At 33.7% G+C, this 20,320-nt stretch overlaps 1 protein-coding gene across 9 annotated transcripts in view; it reads right to left on the bottom strand.

The window, feature by feature from the left end:
- Positions 1-964: 964 nt before the first annotated feature.
- LOC138705879 (uncharacterized) overlaps positions 965-20,320 on the bottom strand; it is a 30,862-nt gene continuing 11,506 nt past the window's right edge. For 5 of the 9 annotated variants that reach the window (XM_069834601.1, XM_069834593.1, XM_069834600.1 and 2 more), the window contains 4 exons: positions 19,051-19,160; positions 17,061-17,114; positions 12,958-13,036; positions 4,374-5,237 (listed from right to left, as the gene is read on the bottom strand). In XM_069834601.1, the coding sequence (XP_069690702.1) occupies positions 12,971-13,036; positions 17,061-17,114; positions 19,051-19,160 (230 nt within the window). In that variant the 3' untranslated portion in view covers positions 4,374-5,237; positions 12,958-12,970. The other 4 variants (XM_069834596.1, XM_069834595.1, XM_069834594.1 and 1 more) reach the window with 4 other exon arrangements.

Raw genomic sequence — 20,320 nt, forward strand, 5'->3', positions numbered from 1 at the left:
GGACCTTCAAGGAGTATAGTATGAGGAAGAAGAATAAAGTGCATAAGATTTGTTAATGATATGGCGTTGTTAGCAGAGATGGCATAGCTTTTCCTTAGTATATTTAGGTTTCAACACAACATAAAAAACAGTAACTATATTCATTTTAAATTTCACACAGCGCAGCCTAACAGTGTTATTTTGATTTTCTATATGAACAGGAATGGAACTTCCATGTAAGAAAGAAGCCGGTGCTTGTAAACATACCAGTAACAAAATACGAAGATATAACTGAAGCCTATGTCAAGAAGAGGAACAAAAGATGTTATTGATAACTCCATTAACCCCTTACTGCATAGGACAGTTTTGCACACACTGGTTTAATATTCAAATAACTTAAGTAGTTCTCTCTTTCTCAACTGATGTCACATATGGTCAAATCCAGTTATTCTTCCAGTGCCATATCTGTCCCAATATGCTGTTTTAAATATTATATGCTTATATTATAAATTATATTAATATAAAACCGGTATATACCATATCTGTCCCAATATGCAGAAAGGGGTTAAGTTTATAAAATCTCAAAGAATATTGATTTGAAGTACTTGTGTTTGTAGATGTCCTTATTCGAGTCTATTTACAATTCCTACAAGCAGAACAACTTTACATCAGTTCTTTCCTTCTTCTTCATTATGTCCAGATTGGAATGAAATAGATATGGCATCTTAATGTCAGCTTAACATAAAACACTATTCTTATACACAGATCATTAATAAAGGAAGAGTTTACTGTATATTAATAAATCCTACATTTATACAGAGAACTTCACACTAAATGAGCGCTCACCTCTAGAGATGAATGCACACTTCATGGAGCGCTTGATTTTCGTAATACTCAGTGCGTAACTGAACCAAGATTGCTCAGAACAGCAATTTCAGTAGTTTTTTTTTTTTTTCATAGTAAGTGTCATTAAATTTTCTAATTTTACTTTTGTTCTATTTGTACGGCATTTAACTCTTTATTAAATTCATGCAATAAGCTGTTACTATAATTATGTTGTCCCATTTTGTATAAATTAAGAACAGACAGATGAAAACACAGTCATACAGACTCGTCCTACATTTCCTCTCAATGTAAGGTATATATGCATATCATCAAAATATGGAACTACAGTTTATTTAAAATCCATCTACTGAATCTGAATAAAAAGAATTCGAATTAACCAAACAAAAATTTTAGGAAAATCAGTTGCATAATTATTAACGTGAAATTAATCTTATCTTAGCATTATTAATTGAAAAAAAACCTTAAACAAGTTATTCTTACTTGTCTACTTATCCACACTTATTTCACCATGGTTAACGACACTGATTAAAACACTTATGGCCACATGCATCAATGTCGGTTAGTGTAACTGCCGGTTAAAATTGTCACCTAACCCCTGGTCAAGTATTTTTATGGTGCATCGACCTCGGTTAAGATTTAAAGATGAGGTTAACCACAGTAATTTCTAACCGGTCAAATTCAAGCAGTTAAAGGAGATAACCAGTGATTAGCAGACCTAGTAAAACAAAATGGCGACCAGATCTACAGCTGATTATTTCGAAGAAGATTAGTATTGTACTTGGATAGGAATGATGGTGAGCGTGAAGTTTTATTGGTGAAAAGAGAATTCTTACAAGGAATTGACAGAAAATTTCAGAAGGGATTTCGTTCGTCAGAATTTATTGTGTCATTTCTGCTGAAACAAATGGCTCACTTGAAATACCTCACAAACAGTCCTATTTCCTTCATGAATCGGCTGTTTACATTATGATTCTATGACACTGATATTTTGTATTTTACTGGGGATAACTCGAATATCTCTTTTCCTACTTCTCAAGCTGAATGAAGAGAGGGTATGGATAAATCTTAGAATATTGCATACTTCCCTGGTATAATTAGGGTCCTGGATTGTACACACATTCCTACTTATATTCTTCATTCGTTTCCTTTATGGATATTCCATCTTTTTTTGTTTAATATAGCATATTACGGAATTCCCACATTTAAATCTAGTAATAAAATCTATCAATACTCACAATGGGAAATAACAATTTTCATTTTCCATTTTGTACAATTCTAACCAAACAGCACTGAAAAACAAAGAAATACAATCCATAAACATAAGTGTCCAAAGACAAACAAATTCAACGTGAAAATATAGGATACGTTCGTTTCAATGTAGGACGGGGTAAGCACAGTCCTTTTTAGACATTGAGTATTATCTTTGCAGAGGTATGGATGCTTTCCTTTCGTCATTTTGTACAAACAACGTACCACCACAGACTTTACCCTGGTTAAATGAGGTGTCAGTAACCAGTAGTTATGAATAGTGCACAGAAACTGCTCGAAGAATCTACGTAAAGATTAATTTTTTGATCCTTCGAGCAACAGTGCATATTACTGTGGAATCCTGGCCACCAAGTTACTCAACTGAGTGCACTCCTTGTATAATGGCAGTTACTTAATATAAAAATGTCAACATATGTCGAACTTGGAGTCAGGCCACAAAGGGAAAAACGCTGGAGGAGAGTGATCCGATCTAACACTGTGGATTGAACGTCGGCGTAGCTCAATGGTTAGAGTACTTGGTACGTAGCACCAAGGACCGGGTTCGATCCCTGGTGTCAGAGCGAATTTTTCTTCTCTAATATTGTTACCATAACAGACGTATTCTGTTGGATCAAAAAATTAATCTTTATGTAGAACCAGATAATTTGTCAATAAGAAAAACACTGCTTCAATAGTATAAAACAAACATTAATTCTTTGAAATACAAAAGTCATGTAAATAAATTTCTAAATATCAATGGACATAACATTATTCAATTAACTTTTCTTGGTATTCAGACAATTTCTTTAGTGTTCCACAATTAACTCGGTGCAACAGCTTGGGCTTAACACACTATGAAGTCATGTTCAATAAAATTTTATTCCATCATCACCACTCTCCAAGTCACTTACCTCTCTCCTAATTTCATAACATTTAACTTGGACTAAGATAAGGGCTTAGGTGATACCCCTTGGAGATGGCCATTCAGATCACAGCTTTCTCTCTGCATAACACTCGTGATCATGGACTGGTGCAATTTAGGAATGTTAAGTTTGCGAAATCCACTGGTATATGAAGTTGAGCTGTCAGCCTGATGACTGTCAATAAATTACCTGGATTTATTTCTGTAAAATTTTGCATACGATTCCTCTCATTTCATTCTTCTTTCCCAGGGGTTGTATGCATATCTAAACAATCAATGGTCAAAATGCAGGACTTGCCTGTGTCTTCTACAGAGTCATTAAAAGAACTCGGAGTCTTTAACTCTTGAACGAAGTATCATTTAACAATAATTTTAAATTATGAAGTAGTTACAAATTTTACATTCCTTTGGGGCAGACAATTTTCTTCAATTCGATCAAAAAGTATTTCATTCCACAGCACAAACCTCAACACATACATCATTTTAATACAAATAAGAACAAGTCTGTCCGTTCAAAGATTTGTTTGCTCCATATAGGCTATATTTTTTTTAATTATTCCATTACACAACTACTGGGTGTTCATTTCAGAGTGTGTCATGACTCACTGTTGATGAGTCAGCGATTTGAAGTGAGTTTCAGCTTTTGTGTCAGAGAAGTTGCCTATTAATCAAGGCATTCAATCTGAACTTGAGAACGTATACGGTATAACTTGAACGTCGTAGCAACAGAAGGCGGTCTGTACGGTCTGTGTGCTACCATAACCTCTTTCGAACTGCATCTTGCGCGGCCAAGTCGTACGCAGGGTATTTGTTATCATCGGTTGCGTACAGGCAACATTCCACAATACAAATCAAATGCTCCGTGTCCATGTTGACCGTCAAAGTTAATGTCAACAAATACGTAAGTAATCGTCTTAACCCTCTCCCCATATCCCGACAGTAAGAAAAAACTCACCTCAGTACATGTTTCGAAACAGTTCACATTCCTGCCACTACCGGCGTTACCGTACATATCGGTAAGTACTCTTCTGAATGAACGCCATACTTGCTAGGCAACTTCTCTGGCAGATAAGTAATACACCTCTGCGGAATTGTAGGAAGATTGAATTCTCTAGGCTCATCAACTAGCCACGTGACGGCATACAGCGAGCCATGACACACTTTGAACTGAACACCCAGTATGTTACTCTTTATGAAAAAGTACCAATACACTGACTTTAGAAGGTAATATTCTAAGACTATCATACTTTCTCAAAAATGAAGTGAAACAATAGATGAGATTCATGTACTGAAGATTTGTTTAGCTGATGTATACAAGGGAAGTAAAATAAATAAATATGGATCAAGAATTGACGGGTCAATACACAAGAAACAAAAGTCAACATAAAAATTTTCTTTACTTCACAACATATGCCATACAGCCATAGTAAAATACCGGTAATACGAAGGATAGCATATATCTCACGTGAATACAGATCTCTTTTTTTTTAATGTGTCGATTTGAAAAAAATAAATACATAAATAAAAGAGCGTAATATAAATCACATATTATATTCTTGTTACATTATTCAGTTCTAAGCGGATAAAGATGTTACTTCACTATTATATACAGATCATAAAGTATTGTGGTACATAAAGTGCATTATAAACATGCTCACACCTTCTTTGTTTCAGTAAAGCATATTGTCACTGAAATTGATGAATGCTTACCAAATACTAAACAAAATTGCGTATTATTTAGCATCCAATTACTGATTTTAAGGCAATTAGTACATTAATAATGAAATCATTCTGCCTTCAAAACTCCGGCCCATTAATAAAGTGTGCAAGCTTTAGGACTTACAGACTTATATCTACCAAATTTTAAACAGATCTATAATATTAATGTATTATATTCAGTATCAGCGTAGTCTCAAAACTCCACATAACTTTGCCATCAGCAATAACCTACTTTCATTAAAAACTACTGTAAAAATAGTTTTGTAAGAGTCTTAAATATTGAATTTGAAGAATTTTAGTTAATTGCCATTTATTTTTACCATAACCAGATTCAGTCATTGGCAGAACAATAACAAATGAGACGATAGTTTAAGATATGCTCAAAGTATCCCAAACATATATGCCTGCCGAAATATTAAACAAGACTTTTTATGGTAAAACTTGACTTCTAATTCTAACGTACTTCATCGTTTCATTTTTCTTCACCATTTCTGGATTGTCACATATGATCTCCAACAACAATCTGTGGAGAGAAGCAAAATAAGAACCCATCACCACTTGGATTAAGAAAGAAAAAAAAAAGATTGGACACAGCTTGCACAATAACCAGAATGCAGTAGGAATATAGGCATTGCTCTGGAATCCACAGGAAAAGAGGAATAACTAAAGGTTCTAGTCAGGGGTGTAGTCGTAAATAAAATAGTACCAGGTCGTATCACAAAAAGTTTATTATTATTATTATTATTATTATTATTATTATTATTATTATTATTATTATTACTAGCCATACCCGTGTGCTTCGCTGCACTTGTTACAAATAAATATCAACTTAAATCTGTCATATTTTCAAATACAACTTTCTTACTATTACTGAATAATTAATTTATTATCAGTTATAAATCGTTTGCTCCTGAATTACTTTCAAAATTGTATTTAGAACTATGAATATAACTGTTATTACCATGCAATAGTTTCTGGAGTTGTTCGATTAATTCTACTTTTAAGCTTGGTATTATGTTAGACCTAACAGCATCTGAAACAGAATATATTTGTAAGAGCTGAAGGTTATTACTCTCAGCTGGAAGAAAGCCAAAAAATACCAATTGAAATAAGATGTTGTACCTATACTACTATAAGTACCTAACTTACTTAAGTTTTTAATTGGTTGTGGGGCTCTTGAATCTCAGAAAGAAAAACTTTTTCAGCAGCGCTACATATTCAAGACTAATTTACAAATATGTTAAACAAATTATTCTTGCAACGAAAACCAAATAGTCGTATTTTAATTATGTAATTACTACATAGTTTCTGGTATTGTATGACGTTATGGCTGAGATATCTATGTTGTTAATTGTTTTTATTGTAACATTCGGCCATAACTGACATATAAGATCTCGCACTCAGAGGGGTGGAGTTCGGGATTTGAGATGGCCTACAAGCCGCAAGTCATGCTAAAGATGTTGGTTTGTTAATTATTCAATATGGAGTATTATGCACTAGATAGAACTGTTACCTATTAAGTATATATTACCATAGCTCACCCAAATACGTAATTAAGCAATAAAAATATATACTGTTATGTTACTGAATAATTAATACTTAATATGTTCTGCGTGTATATTTGTAAAATTATTCCATCTCTGGCTTTCATTCTTTCATAAGAAAGGCAACGCAAATCAGACATCAAATTTCAGTATGGCACCTTCAAATAGCATTAAATTTAACTACAGTACATATTGCTAATTATTATTTTCGGCAGTACCGGTATATAAAGTTCTCTGTGTGTAAGATTCTGTTTAGTCCTACTTTATATGCATTTGTGCCCAGTCCTTAATTCACTCATGAGCTTCTGTAATGACATAAAGCCTACAGTCATCTAAAGGAACTACACTTTCCAATTATGAAAGAATTATTCAAATCTATTTAATAGTTTCCTGAGATTGCTTCATACAAACACACAAACTCTCTCTTTACAATAATATTTAGTATATTATAAATACATATGAGTATCATCCGTATAAAAGGGTTGTTAAATAAATATTAATCCGATTGTTGTCCAAGGCTGCTTTAAATAAATGCAGAGTCATTTGTTTTATCTTTATTACTCTTTTTTTTTTTAATTTTATTCAGCTTCCTCCAAGTGAAGGCTGCCTAGAAGACAAAGCTTACCAAAAAATTGTTGTTTTTTTTTTGAGTAAATGGTAGGTACACAATTATAATGAAAAAAAAAACAATGGAGAAGTAAAAGAAAAAGAAATAACATAATTATAAATAATTGAAGATGACTAAACAAAAGATCATTAATTCCAGAAGAAACATAAAATTTCCTAGTATGGCAAATTTCTGAGACGGCAATGATATAAAAAGTATAGTTATTTTAAAACAGATACATCTCGCCATATGGTAATGCAGAATTCCTGCACGGAAATATCATTATGTACTTCGGTACATCATAGTAATATCAATCCTATCAAAATTTTGCATAGAATAAAACTTATCAGAAATCGTTAAAGAAACTTTTGTTATGTAATATTTTGTTAATACAGTACAATATGCCTCTCTATGTTTTAAAAGTCTGATACTAAAGTTGGTACTTTGGAGGCTCTTTGAAGCTTAGTTTGTAGATGAATTTCTACTTCCAAAATCTTCTGAATCTCCATTATGAATGAAGTATGAACTCGATTTTGTCAATTAATGTCAATTTTTTACATATTAGGAACTTTTTTTAAAGAAAATGAAATTGCATAAGAATTGAAACTAAAGATCACACAGAAACAAAAACAACATTCACTGTATCTGTTTCCACAGGCAACATTGGAGTGGATTCCCATAAACAACCCCCACTACCTTGACTTTGTGACTTGTAGTGTTCTGCCAATGTCGAGGAAGACTGCCAACCTGCCACAAAGTTCGACGACCTTTAGGAGACATTGAAAAAATAATGCAGTCGTAAGTAAATTTCTCAGATCATTTGAATCCGTGTCTCTTATATAGAGAAAAATTGTTCAGTAATACTTATTTTGTGATGTCTGCATCTGTTATTGAGAATTTCCAGTGTTAGGAACAGTTTTCCCCATAAGAGTCAATGTTATTTTGCAAAGGAATTTTTAAATGTTCGTTATTGAGAAGTGTCACCATTTAGAAGTGTCCGTTAAGGGAAGTTTCACTGTACTTAAATTAGCCAATAAAATTACTAATTTCTAGTGAAAAGTATGCATTTTTTTAAAACTGAAATTCAAACATATCGCATTATTGCATAGTACAAAGTATATTATCATCATCAATGGCACGACAGCCCTTCATGGGCCCTGGCCTTCTTCAGAAGTTTTCGCCATTCCTCCCTATCCAATGCCAAACTTCTCCAATTTCTAACACCCAAAGTCTTGATGTCATCCATCACACAGTCTTCCCATTTCAATCTCGGTCTCCCAACCTTCCTTTTTTCCATCGAAATAAATTTAAAAACTCTCTTCGCAACCCTATCATCTTGCATTCTCACAACATGCCCGGCCCAATCCAATCTTCTTATTTTTATAAATTTAACAATGTCCGGCTCATTATATAATCTGTACAGTTCAAAATTATAACTTCTTCTCCATGCTCCGTTTTCTCTAACTGGTCCAAAGATTTGCCTAAGAATCTTTCTTTCAAATGTACATAATAATGTCGCATCTGACTTCGACAATGGCCAAGTCTCAGATGCGTAAGATAGTACAGACCTTATAAGAGTTTTATACATCATAATTTTTGTATTCCTACATATAATTTGAGATTTCATATGTCTTCTAAGACCATAAAAGCATCTATTGGCAGATAATATTAGTTTTTTAATTTCAAAACTAACATTATTTTTGTTATTAATTTCAGAGCCAAGATAGATAAAACTATGGACAGTTCCAAATTTAAAAGAGCCCATTTCCAGGTAGGGGGGTCCATTTATATTAGCTCTCGTGACTGGCATATACTTTGTTTTTTCTTCATTAATTTGTAAATGCATCTTTCTTGCTGCCTTTTCCAGCTTAATAAAGGCCTCTTTCATTGCTGCCTGACTTCTCCCTATGATATCTAAGTCGTCAGCGTAAGCCAGCATCTGAATCGACTTATAGAAAATAGTTCCCCTAGTAAATACGTGAATCCCTCATGACTTTCTACAGTGCTATATTAAAAAGGAGACAAGCTAGTGAATCTCCTTGTCGGACGCCACAACTAGTAGAAACAGGGTTAGACATCATGTTTTGAATTTTAACTATGCACTTGGTATTTGTCATCGTAGCTTTCACCAGAGAGATCAATTTTTTTGGGATCCTCAATTCCTCCATTGCAGCATAGAGTCTTTGTCTATTTATGGTGTCATATGCTGCTCGAAAATCAACAAAAAGATGATGGGTCTCGATTCCAAACTCGTTGCACTTTTCAAGTAACTGTCGTATTGTAAAAATTTGATCGTTAGTGGATCTACCTCGACGGAATCCACACTGATAATCACCAATAGCGTCCCCTACAAATGGGACAAGTCTATCAAATAAAATATTGGAAAAGATTTTATGTGCATTACACAAAAGGCTAATTCCTCTATAATTTGAGCATACCATAGTATCCCCCTTCTTATGTATGGGGCAAATAACACTTAAATTCCATTCCTCAGGTATAATTTCTTCTGTCCATATCCTAATCATCAATTGATGCAAGTGTTTAATAAACTCTGAGCCTGCATGCTTCACCAACTCAGCTTGAATAAGAGCCAAACCGGGTGCCTTATTATTTTTTAGTTTTTCTACCACCCATTCCACTTCACTGATAGTAGGTCTATTACCTCTATCTCATGTGTTTCAGAAGATTCCACATCATTCCCTCCATCCAGGTTACCAAATATTTCAATGTTCCATAACTCATCAAAATGTTGAGCCCATCTTTCAAGTATTAGTTTGTCATCACCTAAAATAACATCCTGTTTATCCTTACACATTGTCGTTCTGGGTTGGAAATCTTTCCGCATGTTGTTTAATTTTTTGAAGAAGGCTCTGGTCTCGTTCATATCCCTTAACTGTTCCAGTTCTACCAGTCTTGCCTGAGCAAATTCTCGTTTCTTCTTTTTATGCACTTTCTTTTCTTCTCTTCTGGCTTCACGATATTCTTCTACTGCCCTTCTAGTATGATTCTTTTGCAGCATTTTCTTGTAAGCTTTATTTTTTTCCATTGTCATTAGTTCACACTCCTCATCAAACCAGTTGTTATATTCTGGGCTACCCACCCTTCCTAGGGCCTCATCTGCAGCATTAGTTACTACCTCCTTTAAGTCCTTCCAGACCTCACCAACCCTCAAAGTATATTATGATTACTGATATTTTATTTATTTTTAGCGTTGGCTAGCAAAGTTGAATCTATCTTAATCGAAGCGTTTGGCCGAATAATGGTCTATGTTACGGAGCCTTGATCTCCAGAGAACAAGGTGCCGGTGCAGGTGTTACGTGCTGTCTCTTCTCACTTTATAGATCTCTTTATGGAGAAATCATTGCAATAAGTGAAAGTCTCAGGGATCTTCTATGCCACATCAATAAATTTTAAAATGCAGTTATATTGTCAGACTCCAAAGCAGCTATTCTATCAATAGTCTCTAAACACAAACCTTCATCTCAAACAGCAGAAATAACTAAAATGCTCTCTCAATTAATATCACTCAATAAAAGAATTGTATTCCAATGGATACCATCCCATTGTGGAATCCTGGGAAACGAGAATGCGGATGCTTTAGCAAAGAAGGGCAGCACTGCTACTTACAGACCTGTTACTAAATCTACGTTTTACTCTGTGAAAAGATTTATTAAATCTACATACTTAGACTTTAACAAACAAAATTTGATAACACAATCCCAAGGGAAAAAATGGAACTCTCTGCATCAAAATCCACAGTTAATTCCCGATTTACCACGCAAATCGTCTGTAGCTGCATTTAGATTGGCAACAGGCCATGATTGTTTGGCTAAACACCTGCATAAAATTGGAATATATCAATCCCCTAACCAAGAAATGGATTCGGAACACCTCAAAATCTGTGCTTCAGTGGCTGGCCATGATAATATCTTTGAAAAATATTGGAGTGCAAGAGGTCAAATGACTTTATTGTCAAACGCCTGGCATTAGAAAACAACAACAATTTTTCAAAATCGATTTTTTAATGGAATAATGCTCTGTATAATCTTACACAGCTGTCACAAAAATTGTTTTTCAATATCTGTATCAGAGGCGCTTCTATGCGAGTTACAACCATGAATTTCTTGGTTGGAACAATGGTCTATGTCACTAGTCACTTCTAGTGTAACCAGTTGTTTACATTGTATCAGGAGTTATTGCATGGGAGTTTGTTCTCTTTACGAATACTGGGTATTTGAACTCTATGTATCAAGTTTCGGTTGATCTATTACATAAAATAAATGACTGCAAGATAGTAACAATTTCTAAGGTAGATATTGACCCGCGAGCGCACGCACATACGCACGCGCACACATAGCCACACACACACACACACATAGCCACACTGACTTTTATATATAAAATTATGAGAATCATATGATAGTTTAAATCACCAGAAACTGTTAGATTTTAAGTGAAGAGAATATAACACCATGCAGAATTATAGAAAGTTCACATAAAAATATGAAAGTACAAATTAAATTTTAAATAAACAAATTTCAGAGTTATTTCACCAACACAGCAGTTGGACAAGGATGTGAGTTAACCCAACATCATTTAACACACAACCACAAGCAAACACACAGTTGTACACTAGCTATGTTTAAGTTTAAGATTAAAGGTTATAATTACACAACATAAACACTAAAGCAGCATTTTTTAGTATTCAAATTTGATTTCTAAACAAAAGAAATACTAAAAAAGCTTTTAAAGAACTTTGTGTGCTTTCCAGATCATTACTAGGCCTTACCAGACTCAACCAGAAAAACAGGGCAATCTTCAGGTCTTTTGAACAGTGAGCCAATGACATTAAAAAATACTATAAAAATTGAACTTCATTTATAGCACATAAAAAGAGACACTTTCTCAAAATTTACATTTCACTGTTTTCAAGAGGATGCCGAGACCATGAATAACTAAGTATTAATGGAATAATAAGATCACCTAAATACAGTAGCTGTCAACAGTGACAATGATGATGTTTTCATAGCTGCAGCTGTTCACTTTGTGACAGGACGAGCTCTCTGCATGCACAAAACCACTAAAACGTAATTATTATTCCTGCCAGAGAACAAAGTCTCTATTGTTCATGTGGAGCTACTCATAATTGCTCACTTTTATTCATACCACACAATACAGGGCATATCAAAAGTCCGGTAACACTTTAAATATTTTATTACACAAAAACTACTAATGATAGCACTTTCAAACACACGTCAGTTTAAAGTCAAACTCTCAAAGTTATTCAGCTGCTTAATTTTCAGCGACGAAGCGACATTCCATACGAGTGGGAAAATTAACAAGCATAACTGTCGTGTTTGGGGTACACAGAAACCTCACAGAATCATTGAACATAAGCGTGATTCACCAAAGGTGAATGTTTTCTGCATGTTGTCACAACAAAAACTGTACGGACCTTTCTTCTTCATTGAGGCTACTGTGACTGGACATTCATATCTGGATATGTTGGAGCAATGGTTGGTGCCTCAACTTAGACAAGATCTCGATGACGATTTCATCTTTCAGCAAGATGGGGCTCTGCCACATTTCCACAATGCAGTTCGTGCTTACCTGAATATGGAGATGGCTGATCGTTGGATAGGACGTGCTGGAATAAAGGACAGATGTTTCATGACATGGCCATCAAGGTCAACCGATATGACTGCATGTGATTTTTTTCTATGGGGGTACCTACAGGACAGTGCAGTGTGTTTCTACCGCCTTTGCCACGTGATTTAGAGGAACTAAAAACCAGAATTCGAGAAGCTGCTGCCATGGTCACAGAGGATATGTTGAAAAGGGTATGGGAAGAGTTTGATTATCGTTTGGACATCTGCCGAGTCACTCGTGGTTCACACATTGAATCTCTGTAAGGTGTAAACAGAACTTTGAGAGTTTGACTTTAAACTGACGTGTGTTTGAAAGTGCTATCATTAATAGTTTTTGTGTAATAAAATATTGAAAGTGTTACCGGACTTTTGATATGCCCTGTATGTAGGCCTACTCTCCTACTTCAATCCATTTAATATGGGGAATTATAAGTTGACACTCACCTCATAGGTCAAGTCACAAATCATCATCATTCATTTCTTTCAGCTCAAACTTTACTGTAGAAACATCCAAAAGTGGATCCTGTTAATAAGAGTATCAATCAGATCAACAATTATGCAGGTTTACATATGAAATGTTAATTTATTTATATATTTTTTGAAAACTCACTACTTAAAAATGCTACCAAGCTCTCTACTATTACATTTACACATGTAAAATGCTGATACTTATCAACTAAACAACCTTTAATATTAATAGGTAGTCATTAGCACAAGAGACATAAATGATATCATTTTTACATATTATCGCTATTCCTTCTGTTCGTAAGAGTAATTTACAGTGGGACAGATTATGTGCAAAAGGGACTTTACTATCAGGGTTTCTATACAAAATCACATAATTTTTTCCAAGATATTTCCAGGACTTTTCAAGGATTTTCTACAATTTTCCCAAGATCATCATTACATATTTTCTTTTATTCAAATATATATAAAAACATACATAATTTTTTAAAATGCAGGCTCCCAACTCCCCTTCACCTGCTCCTTTCCACACCAAAATAAATATAATATATACACACTAGCAAATAGTTGTTAATATTAATTATACTTTATTTAATATTAATTATACTTTAATTAGCTTTTATTTCATTACAAGTATAATCAAGGTTATTTAATTTTTATAATAATATAGGAACACACAAAGGTACAAGAAATAAACACTATTAAAAAATATACAACTTTAAAAATATTGTATTCACCTTGTATACAAAATGCCCTCTGATTTCAAAAAGAATGTGATTATTCCAATACTAAAGGAGATGAATGATGATAAGTGTATTATCAGCTTAATAAGTCATGCATGTAAAATATTAACAAAAGAAAATGGAAAATATACAAACAATAATACAATATAGTTTTAATACCTGATTCACTAGTTTTTTAAACAAATTTAAAGACACCTTTCGAATTTCCTCAGCAGTCTTGGAAATTTCACCAACTGATTCTGTAACTTTTTTTCCTTTAAGCATTTGATTTGGGTAACAATGTAAAATGACATTTCTTTACAGCTGGCTTTTTTTTTCTTCTTCAACTCATCCACAGACTTTTTTACCTGGTGTCTCTTTAAATGATTCTTCTCACTGGTTTGTTTCTTCTTCAGATCATCGAGGTACTGGTGGTATCTCATTCTTGCTGAACGTGCACTTGCTAGAAGCTCCTTTGTTATTACAAACTCATGAGCTTTCTTATCGATAAGCTCATCATACTGCAATCTTCTTGCTACAAAACTTTGGGCTTTCATGTTTTCTATAGTCACAACTTTGTTCACAGAGTAATCCCATCCTACAGAGGCCTGTCCATGTGAAAGGGTCATAACAAGTTTGACAACTTCCCACAAGTCCAAACATTCACTTTTCCTGTCCAACTCTTTGAATGCTGGAGAGTTCAGTTTAATTTCCTTAAGAAACAGTTTCATCTGGAATAAAGCTGAATCGCACTCACTTGAATTGAAAAGATTTTTGTCTGAAAGCTCTTGAACTGGATGAGTAAAGAATTTAATGGTTTCATCCTCATCAGATAGCACAGATTTCGGATCAAGGCATTTGGACATTCTAACTACTGGATATTTTAAGGGATTTTTTACTTGGATCTTCTTAACTAAAGTTTTCAGAAACTCTAAGCACTCCTATTTAAAGGTCAAAACATCTTTTTCACTCACTTTATTTCCTTTCATGATGTCTGAGGTTGCAAACCCAATGCAAGCTTCTTTTTGTTCCTTGGCATTGACAATGGTTTTCAGTTTTGTCCAAAACGTTCTTCTTGATGAAAAGAGACATAAGTCCGTAAAGAAGTTCCATTATGCCGCATGCTTGAAAAGGAATCATTGGTGAATCTATTTGGTAACACTTTAAGTATGCTTCCAGTTTTGTGGCGACAAAAGAAAAAAAAAACTCAGTTTTGCCATCATAAGAGGATCATGGCAGGCTTCTTTCACTGTCTGAAAAGACTTTGTATACATTGACAACTTTGGTTTTGTCCTTGTACGAGTTCACAAATGTCTCAACCTGTGGCCAGACTGCAATAGCACAATTAGCAATGGCTGCATCTTGCACCCATCTAGTAGCACAAAATTTACGAGGAAACAATTTTCCTCCACAGCTTTGTTGGAATTCTTTCCTTCTTGCAGGCGAGTCTTTAAATAAAAACCTCAAAGAATGCAAGACTGAGTCGATATTCCATCCTGTTTCCTTTGCTTCAACTTGAAAAGCTCTGTGAAGTTTGTGTACACTGCAGCTACCAATATCTATGAGGCCAGGATAGTCAGGGTATAGAGTTTTTCAGGAAAAGATTAGAATAATTGGAAATTCCATAACATTTCCAGGCCTGAAAAAAAATATATTTTAAAATTTCACGTTTTCCACTATGCATAGGAACCCTATTAATCAGTAGCTTGCGAAGCACTGACTTAAGATCTAAGCTAACCTAACATAAAATAACTTAATCTAAGATAATGTTTCATGTATTGGCATTGTTCTTGCATTTTTCGTGCAAGTCATGAGTGTATAACAAACAATTTACATGGTTGGTGTCCATTAGACAGAATTCTAGTCAAATTATGTTCATTTTAGTAAATAATCTGCTTCTACTCATGCTAATTCTGTTCTTTGAAAAAGCAATTCAATCTGGTGACCACAAAGAAACAGTATATTCACAAAGAAACATCAGTAACAAATTTTGGCTATTTACATGGAACAGGTTTCAGACCTTTCGAAGCTTCGTCTCAAAGTCATGTTAAATACCCATTACATTTTGTAAACTAAGAGAAATAATTATTATTACTCCACAAACCTACAAATTACAGGTGAACTATAACATGATGAATTTTATATATATAAAACAGCATCAGCAATATTAAACAATTACTTTTAAAGAAATAACTAATTTTGCAAACTTTGAATGGATGAATATATAGTGTCCACTCAATTCTATTTTTAAATTCCCTGACATCCTTTTTTTTTAAGACACAAAGTAATTTTTTCCCTGACATTACAATTCATTAAATAAAGCTGGAAATAAAGTTGCTATCCGTGAAATAATTTTTAAAAATGTATTTTTTCAATTTAATGTTACAAAATATATGCACAATTGAGTGATTGTTAACATTTGTAAGTTCCATTAAATTAAATTTATTTTTAAAACACATCATAGTACATTTGTTGCTGCAGAGGGATGATTTCCTCTTCTGTAGCTAACAAAGACTGTCAGGCTTCTTCCATTACCCTCTTCCGTCTCTACCCCAAGTAACAAATTAGTGTTTTTTTTTCTTGATTTCGTTAGCACTTTGTTCATCCAATGTTTCCTATTTCTCTTTTGGATTTTGAGCATTTCTTTCAGCATGGACAATATTTTTATGAAAGGAGACCTTTTCAATTCCTCCAATGTTTGAAATAGCATTATATACCCTTCTTTGTGCTATAAGAGATTCTTACAGCAATTAACCAAATTCCCTGATATTTCTTGGTATTCTATATGGGTGGATACCATGATATATTAATCATTTTTTACCTTACTTGTAGTAAATTGCTCTAGTCATGTGTAAACATTCAATTCACACTGATTGAGCTCAGGCCTTCATTAGATCACCATACCACCACGAGCATCATCATCATGATAGCAGTTATGATCAATGTCATTGTAGTCGTCATCATCATCATTATCATCATCATCAATTTTAACCCTTTGCGGTAGGATTTAAATACCGCAGTCAGTCTGCGCGAAAAATGTGTCGGATGTTTCCCGCCATGGGACTGCAACGTGGATATTGCAGGAGCGGATGTCATCCGAGATGGGACACGGATTTAAATATTGCAGTCACTTTGCGCGAGAAATGTGTCGGATGCTGCCCGCCATAGGATGCAACGTGGATATTGCAATGGCGGATGTCACCCGACATGGGACTCAAAAGAGTTAAAATTAAAATAAAACTACACGAAAATCAAATTGCACAAAAGAAACAGGATCTATTAATAAACATGACTGATTGCGTGTTCTCTTGAATAATGGAGAAATTATTTCTATGAAATCCTCTTTTTGATATTACTTACCTGATCTTCTTCTAAATGACATGGTACACCTGCTTCCATTGTTTCCATGTAGTCCTGAAAAATTATTTCAATACACATCTTATAAAAAATAGATTTTTGGTTAAAAACAATTAATACATTGTGAAAACACTCATTAAATAATTTGGCATTTTGTAAGATTTTAATGATGTTGGATAATGCAATTTACAGGACACTATGAGGGGCCAGATTCATATACACTAAAAAGCGGCAAAATATGTATGTATGCACTTAAAAACTAGGAAATATGCACTAAAAATAACAAAATATGCACTGTTAAAGTTGAAAGAAAAAAATACTTTATTTTAAGCAATTTCTATTTTTAACGGTTTTTTTTCATTATACTAAGAAAATTGAGATGCCGTCAGTTGTGAAAGTTGCATATCCTTTAATTCACTCCTTAAGCAGTACACTTCTGCTACATTTTTCATTATGCATCACTGAAAAAATTAATTCAAAATTAATCATTTTCTTGCGGCTAAGCCAGGCATGTCAGAAATCAGACTCTGAATGTGCAGTTATGTGCGCGGATCACCGGTCTGTGCGGACTGCATTATTCAAGGGTTGCTCTTACCAGTTCTTAGCTGGAGGGGTGTACAATAATCTATTTGCACTTCTAGGGTTGGATTAAATAGGCATTTGGACATTATAAATACACTTAGCAGAAGGAAAAAAACACTGTTATTATCAGTGTCTATATTTGACAATTGCAATACAAAAAACTTTAGGCTTACTCAGTTATACTTGACAAAGTAGTGGTTTGTAAAGCATAATTTTTTAAAATGATGTTTATATAGTATTTGAAGAAAAAGAATATTGCAGTAATTTCGAAACAACAAAAAACGAACACAGTATTTCATTTTACGTATTAGGTACTAATTATTTTAAATAGTAGACCCTATTCTCTCATTGTTCGTCAAGCATTATTATTTATTGGGACCATTGGTACACAAATGTTAAAGAAAATATTATACTCCCAATTAATTACATGCAGTAGGACATTGTGAAGTTTTTACACTGAAATAATTTCCTTGCTGTATGTCAATATAAATTAACATTAATATTAATAAATGATATAAATTAAGCTTAGAATTTAAATTCACATATAGTTTATTTAGAAAACGTTGAGAGCAAGTATCGATAAGTTGGAAGCGTTACTGAAAGAAATTAAAAGTATAGTTCACAAGCTGTGAAGCGACGATATTCTATTTATGTCAGGTTTAAAGATTTATTAATGTAACTAGGCCTATATTAGCATAATATAGTGACGTGAGACGGAAAATTTGCCATTATATATTTTTCCAGAAAATTGTTCCTCCTTGAAAATAGCTGCTTACAACCTCAAGAGCCTTAATGTATTCCTCACAATATTCTCATCACTTACCAGCTTATGAAATGAAAGTCGTAAGTCGTATAATCTTTGATGGCTGTTAGTACATACTCTAAAGTCTAAAACAACGCCAATGTCAAGTTCGTTTTGCCGTGAGAGTACTGATTAACTTGACTAATCTGATTTAAACTGTCACAACACTATTACCTCAACATGGGCTGATCAAAATCTTTAATTTCAAAATAATTATTGTTGGCTGAGGAAAACATTATAACAATTATGTTATATAATTCATAATTTCCCTTCTTCATTATCTGTGAACTCCTCACTTTATTTATCATAACTCATTCACAGACAGCCAAATCAGTACCCGTACTGAAACTGAGTTACTGAAACAAAAGCTGATATGCTGTTGCAGGTCTGTAGAGCCCTGTCGCATTCCCCTCCAAGGCGATTCACTCCCTCCAGGTAGGGGAATAGAAAGTGCACATCGCACAGAGACTACTGCACAATGTGCAGAGTTTTGACATGCCTGGGCTAAGCAGTTCTAAAATACAAAGCACTCCACAAATATTTTAAGTTTCTTCAACTTGTCATCATAATAAAATTAAGTAAAGTAGTAACTTGTGCATAGTAACTCACTTCTGCCTCACACTTCACTGTCGCAAAATCATCCTCAAGATAACAGTTTAACTCAGTTCCTGATGCAGAGACATCACAGTCAGTTTCGAGCTTGACTTTTTCCACTATAGCTGCAACAAAGAATCACATATTTCCCTTGTTACAAAACATATCCAAATCTTTTAAACTTACTCTTGCACATTACGTCACAAAATACAGTACTGTTATTATTATTATCATTACTGAGCATTTCTGAAACAGGAGAAGAAATGAATGGAAGCTAAGTGGAAGACCAAAAAAAAAAAAAATGTAAAGGGGTTAGGATGCTATTTTCTCGTTCCCCTATTAAATTATGTCTTATTTTATTCCCTTATCCTAACGGTAAATAATTTTTCTCTCAGTAAATAGCTATTTTAACTCAATCACATCATTTGACAAGCTGTGGTCGCGCAAGATTTACCATACCAAAATATCTTAGTTACACATCTCACTCAGTAAGTACATACTTTCAGCATAGTTTCTAATAATTTCAGCATAGTCTCTAATAATTTCTGATAAATTCTTGTGCAGTTATATGTTTATCAATTGCTTTACAGAACACTGAAAATTTATCAGTAAACTGGACATTACATACGAGTGCAAGGAATCTAAAAAATGTAAATACAAGACGTCTGTTGGGTTGATGTTCATTCTTGATTTACACACTTTTAACATTTTATATTACAAATGATAGTTAAAACCTGTTAACTTAACAACTTTTAATAATGTACCATTGGCAGACATCATGCCGAAACTAGTTGTAAGGGTATAGTACCTTCTTGGGTGCCAATAACTAAAACAGTACATTATTAAAGATTGTTACTTTAACAAGTCTTAACGTTTTAGTATTTTATACTTTGCTGATACTGTTTCACCTCTAATGTTTTGTGGCCTACAAATAACGAGGATCCACTTAACACAATAATAACTGATCTCCAAACTTTAGAAAAACTCTGAAAAATCAATTTATCTTCCACCTGTTTTTTATAACAGTTTCTTGGCTTCTAATTAATGAGTGAAGTAGGAAAATATATTTTAACTACTTAAAAAGTCGCATAAGCCTTTTGTGAACAATAACCAGGAAGAAGGTAATCTGAAAGATTGACTACTTAAAAAAGAAACAGTAGTAATTTATGTATTTAGTGAAATGTAAAGGTCAGAAATAATTAAATAATGTGAACTAGTAGTAATCACTAATGTTAAACACAACATAAAGTTGTTATTCCCACCTAGAATCATTACCAAATTCTGT

This window comes from Periplaneta americana, chromosome 9 (genome assembly GCF_040183065.1).
Source record: "Periplaneta americana isolate PAMFEO1 chromosome 9, P.americana_PAMFEO1_priV1, whole genome shotgun sequence".
NCBI classification, from domain to species: Eukaryota; Metazoa; Arthropoda; class Insecta; order Blattodea; family Blattidae; genus Periplaneta; species Periplaneta americana.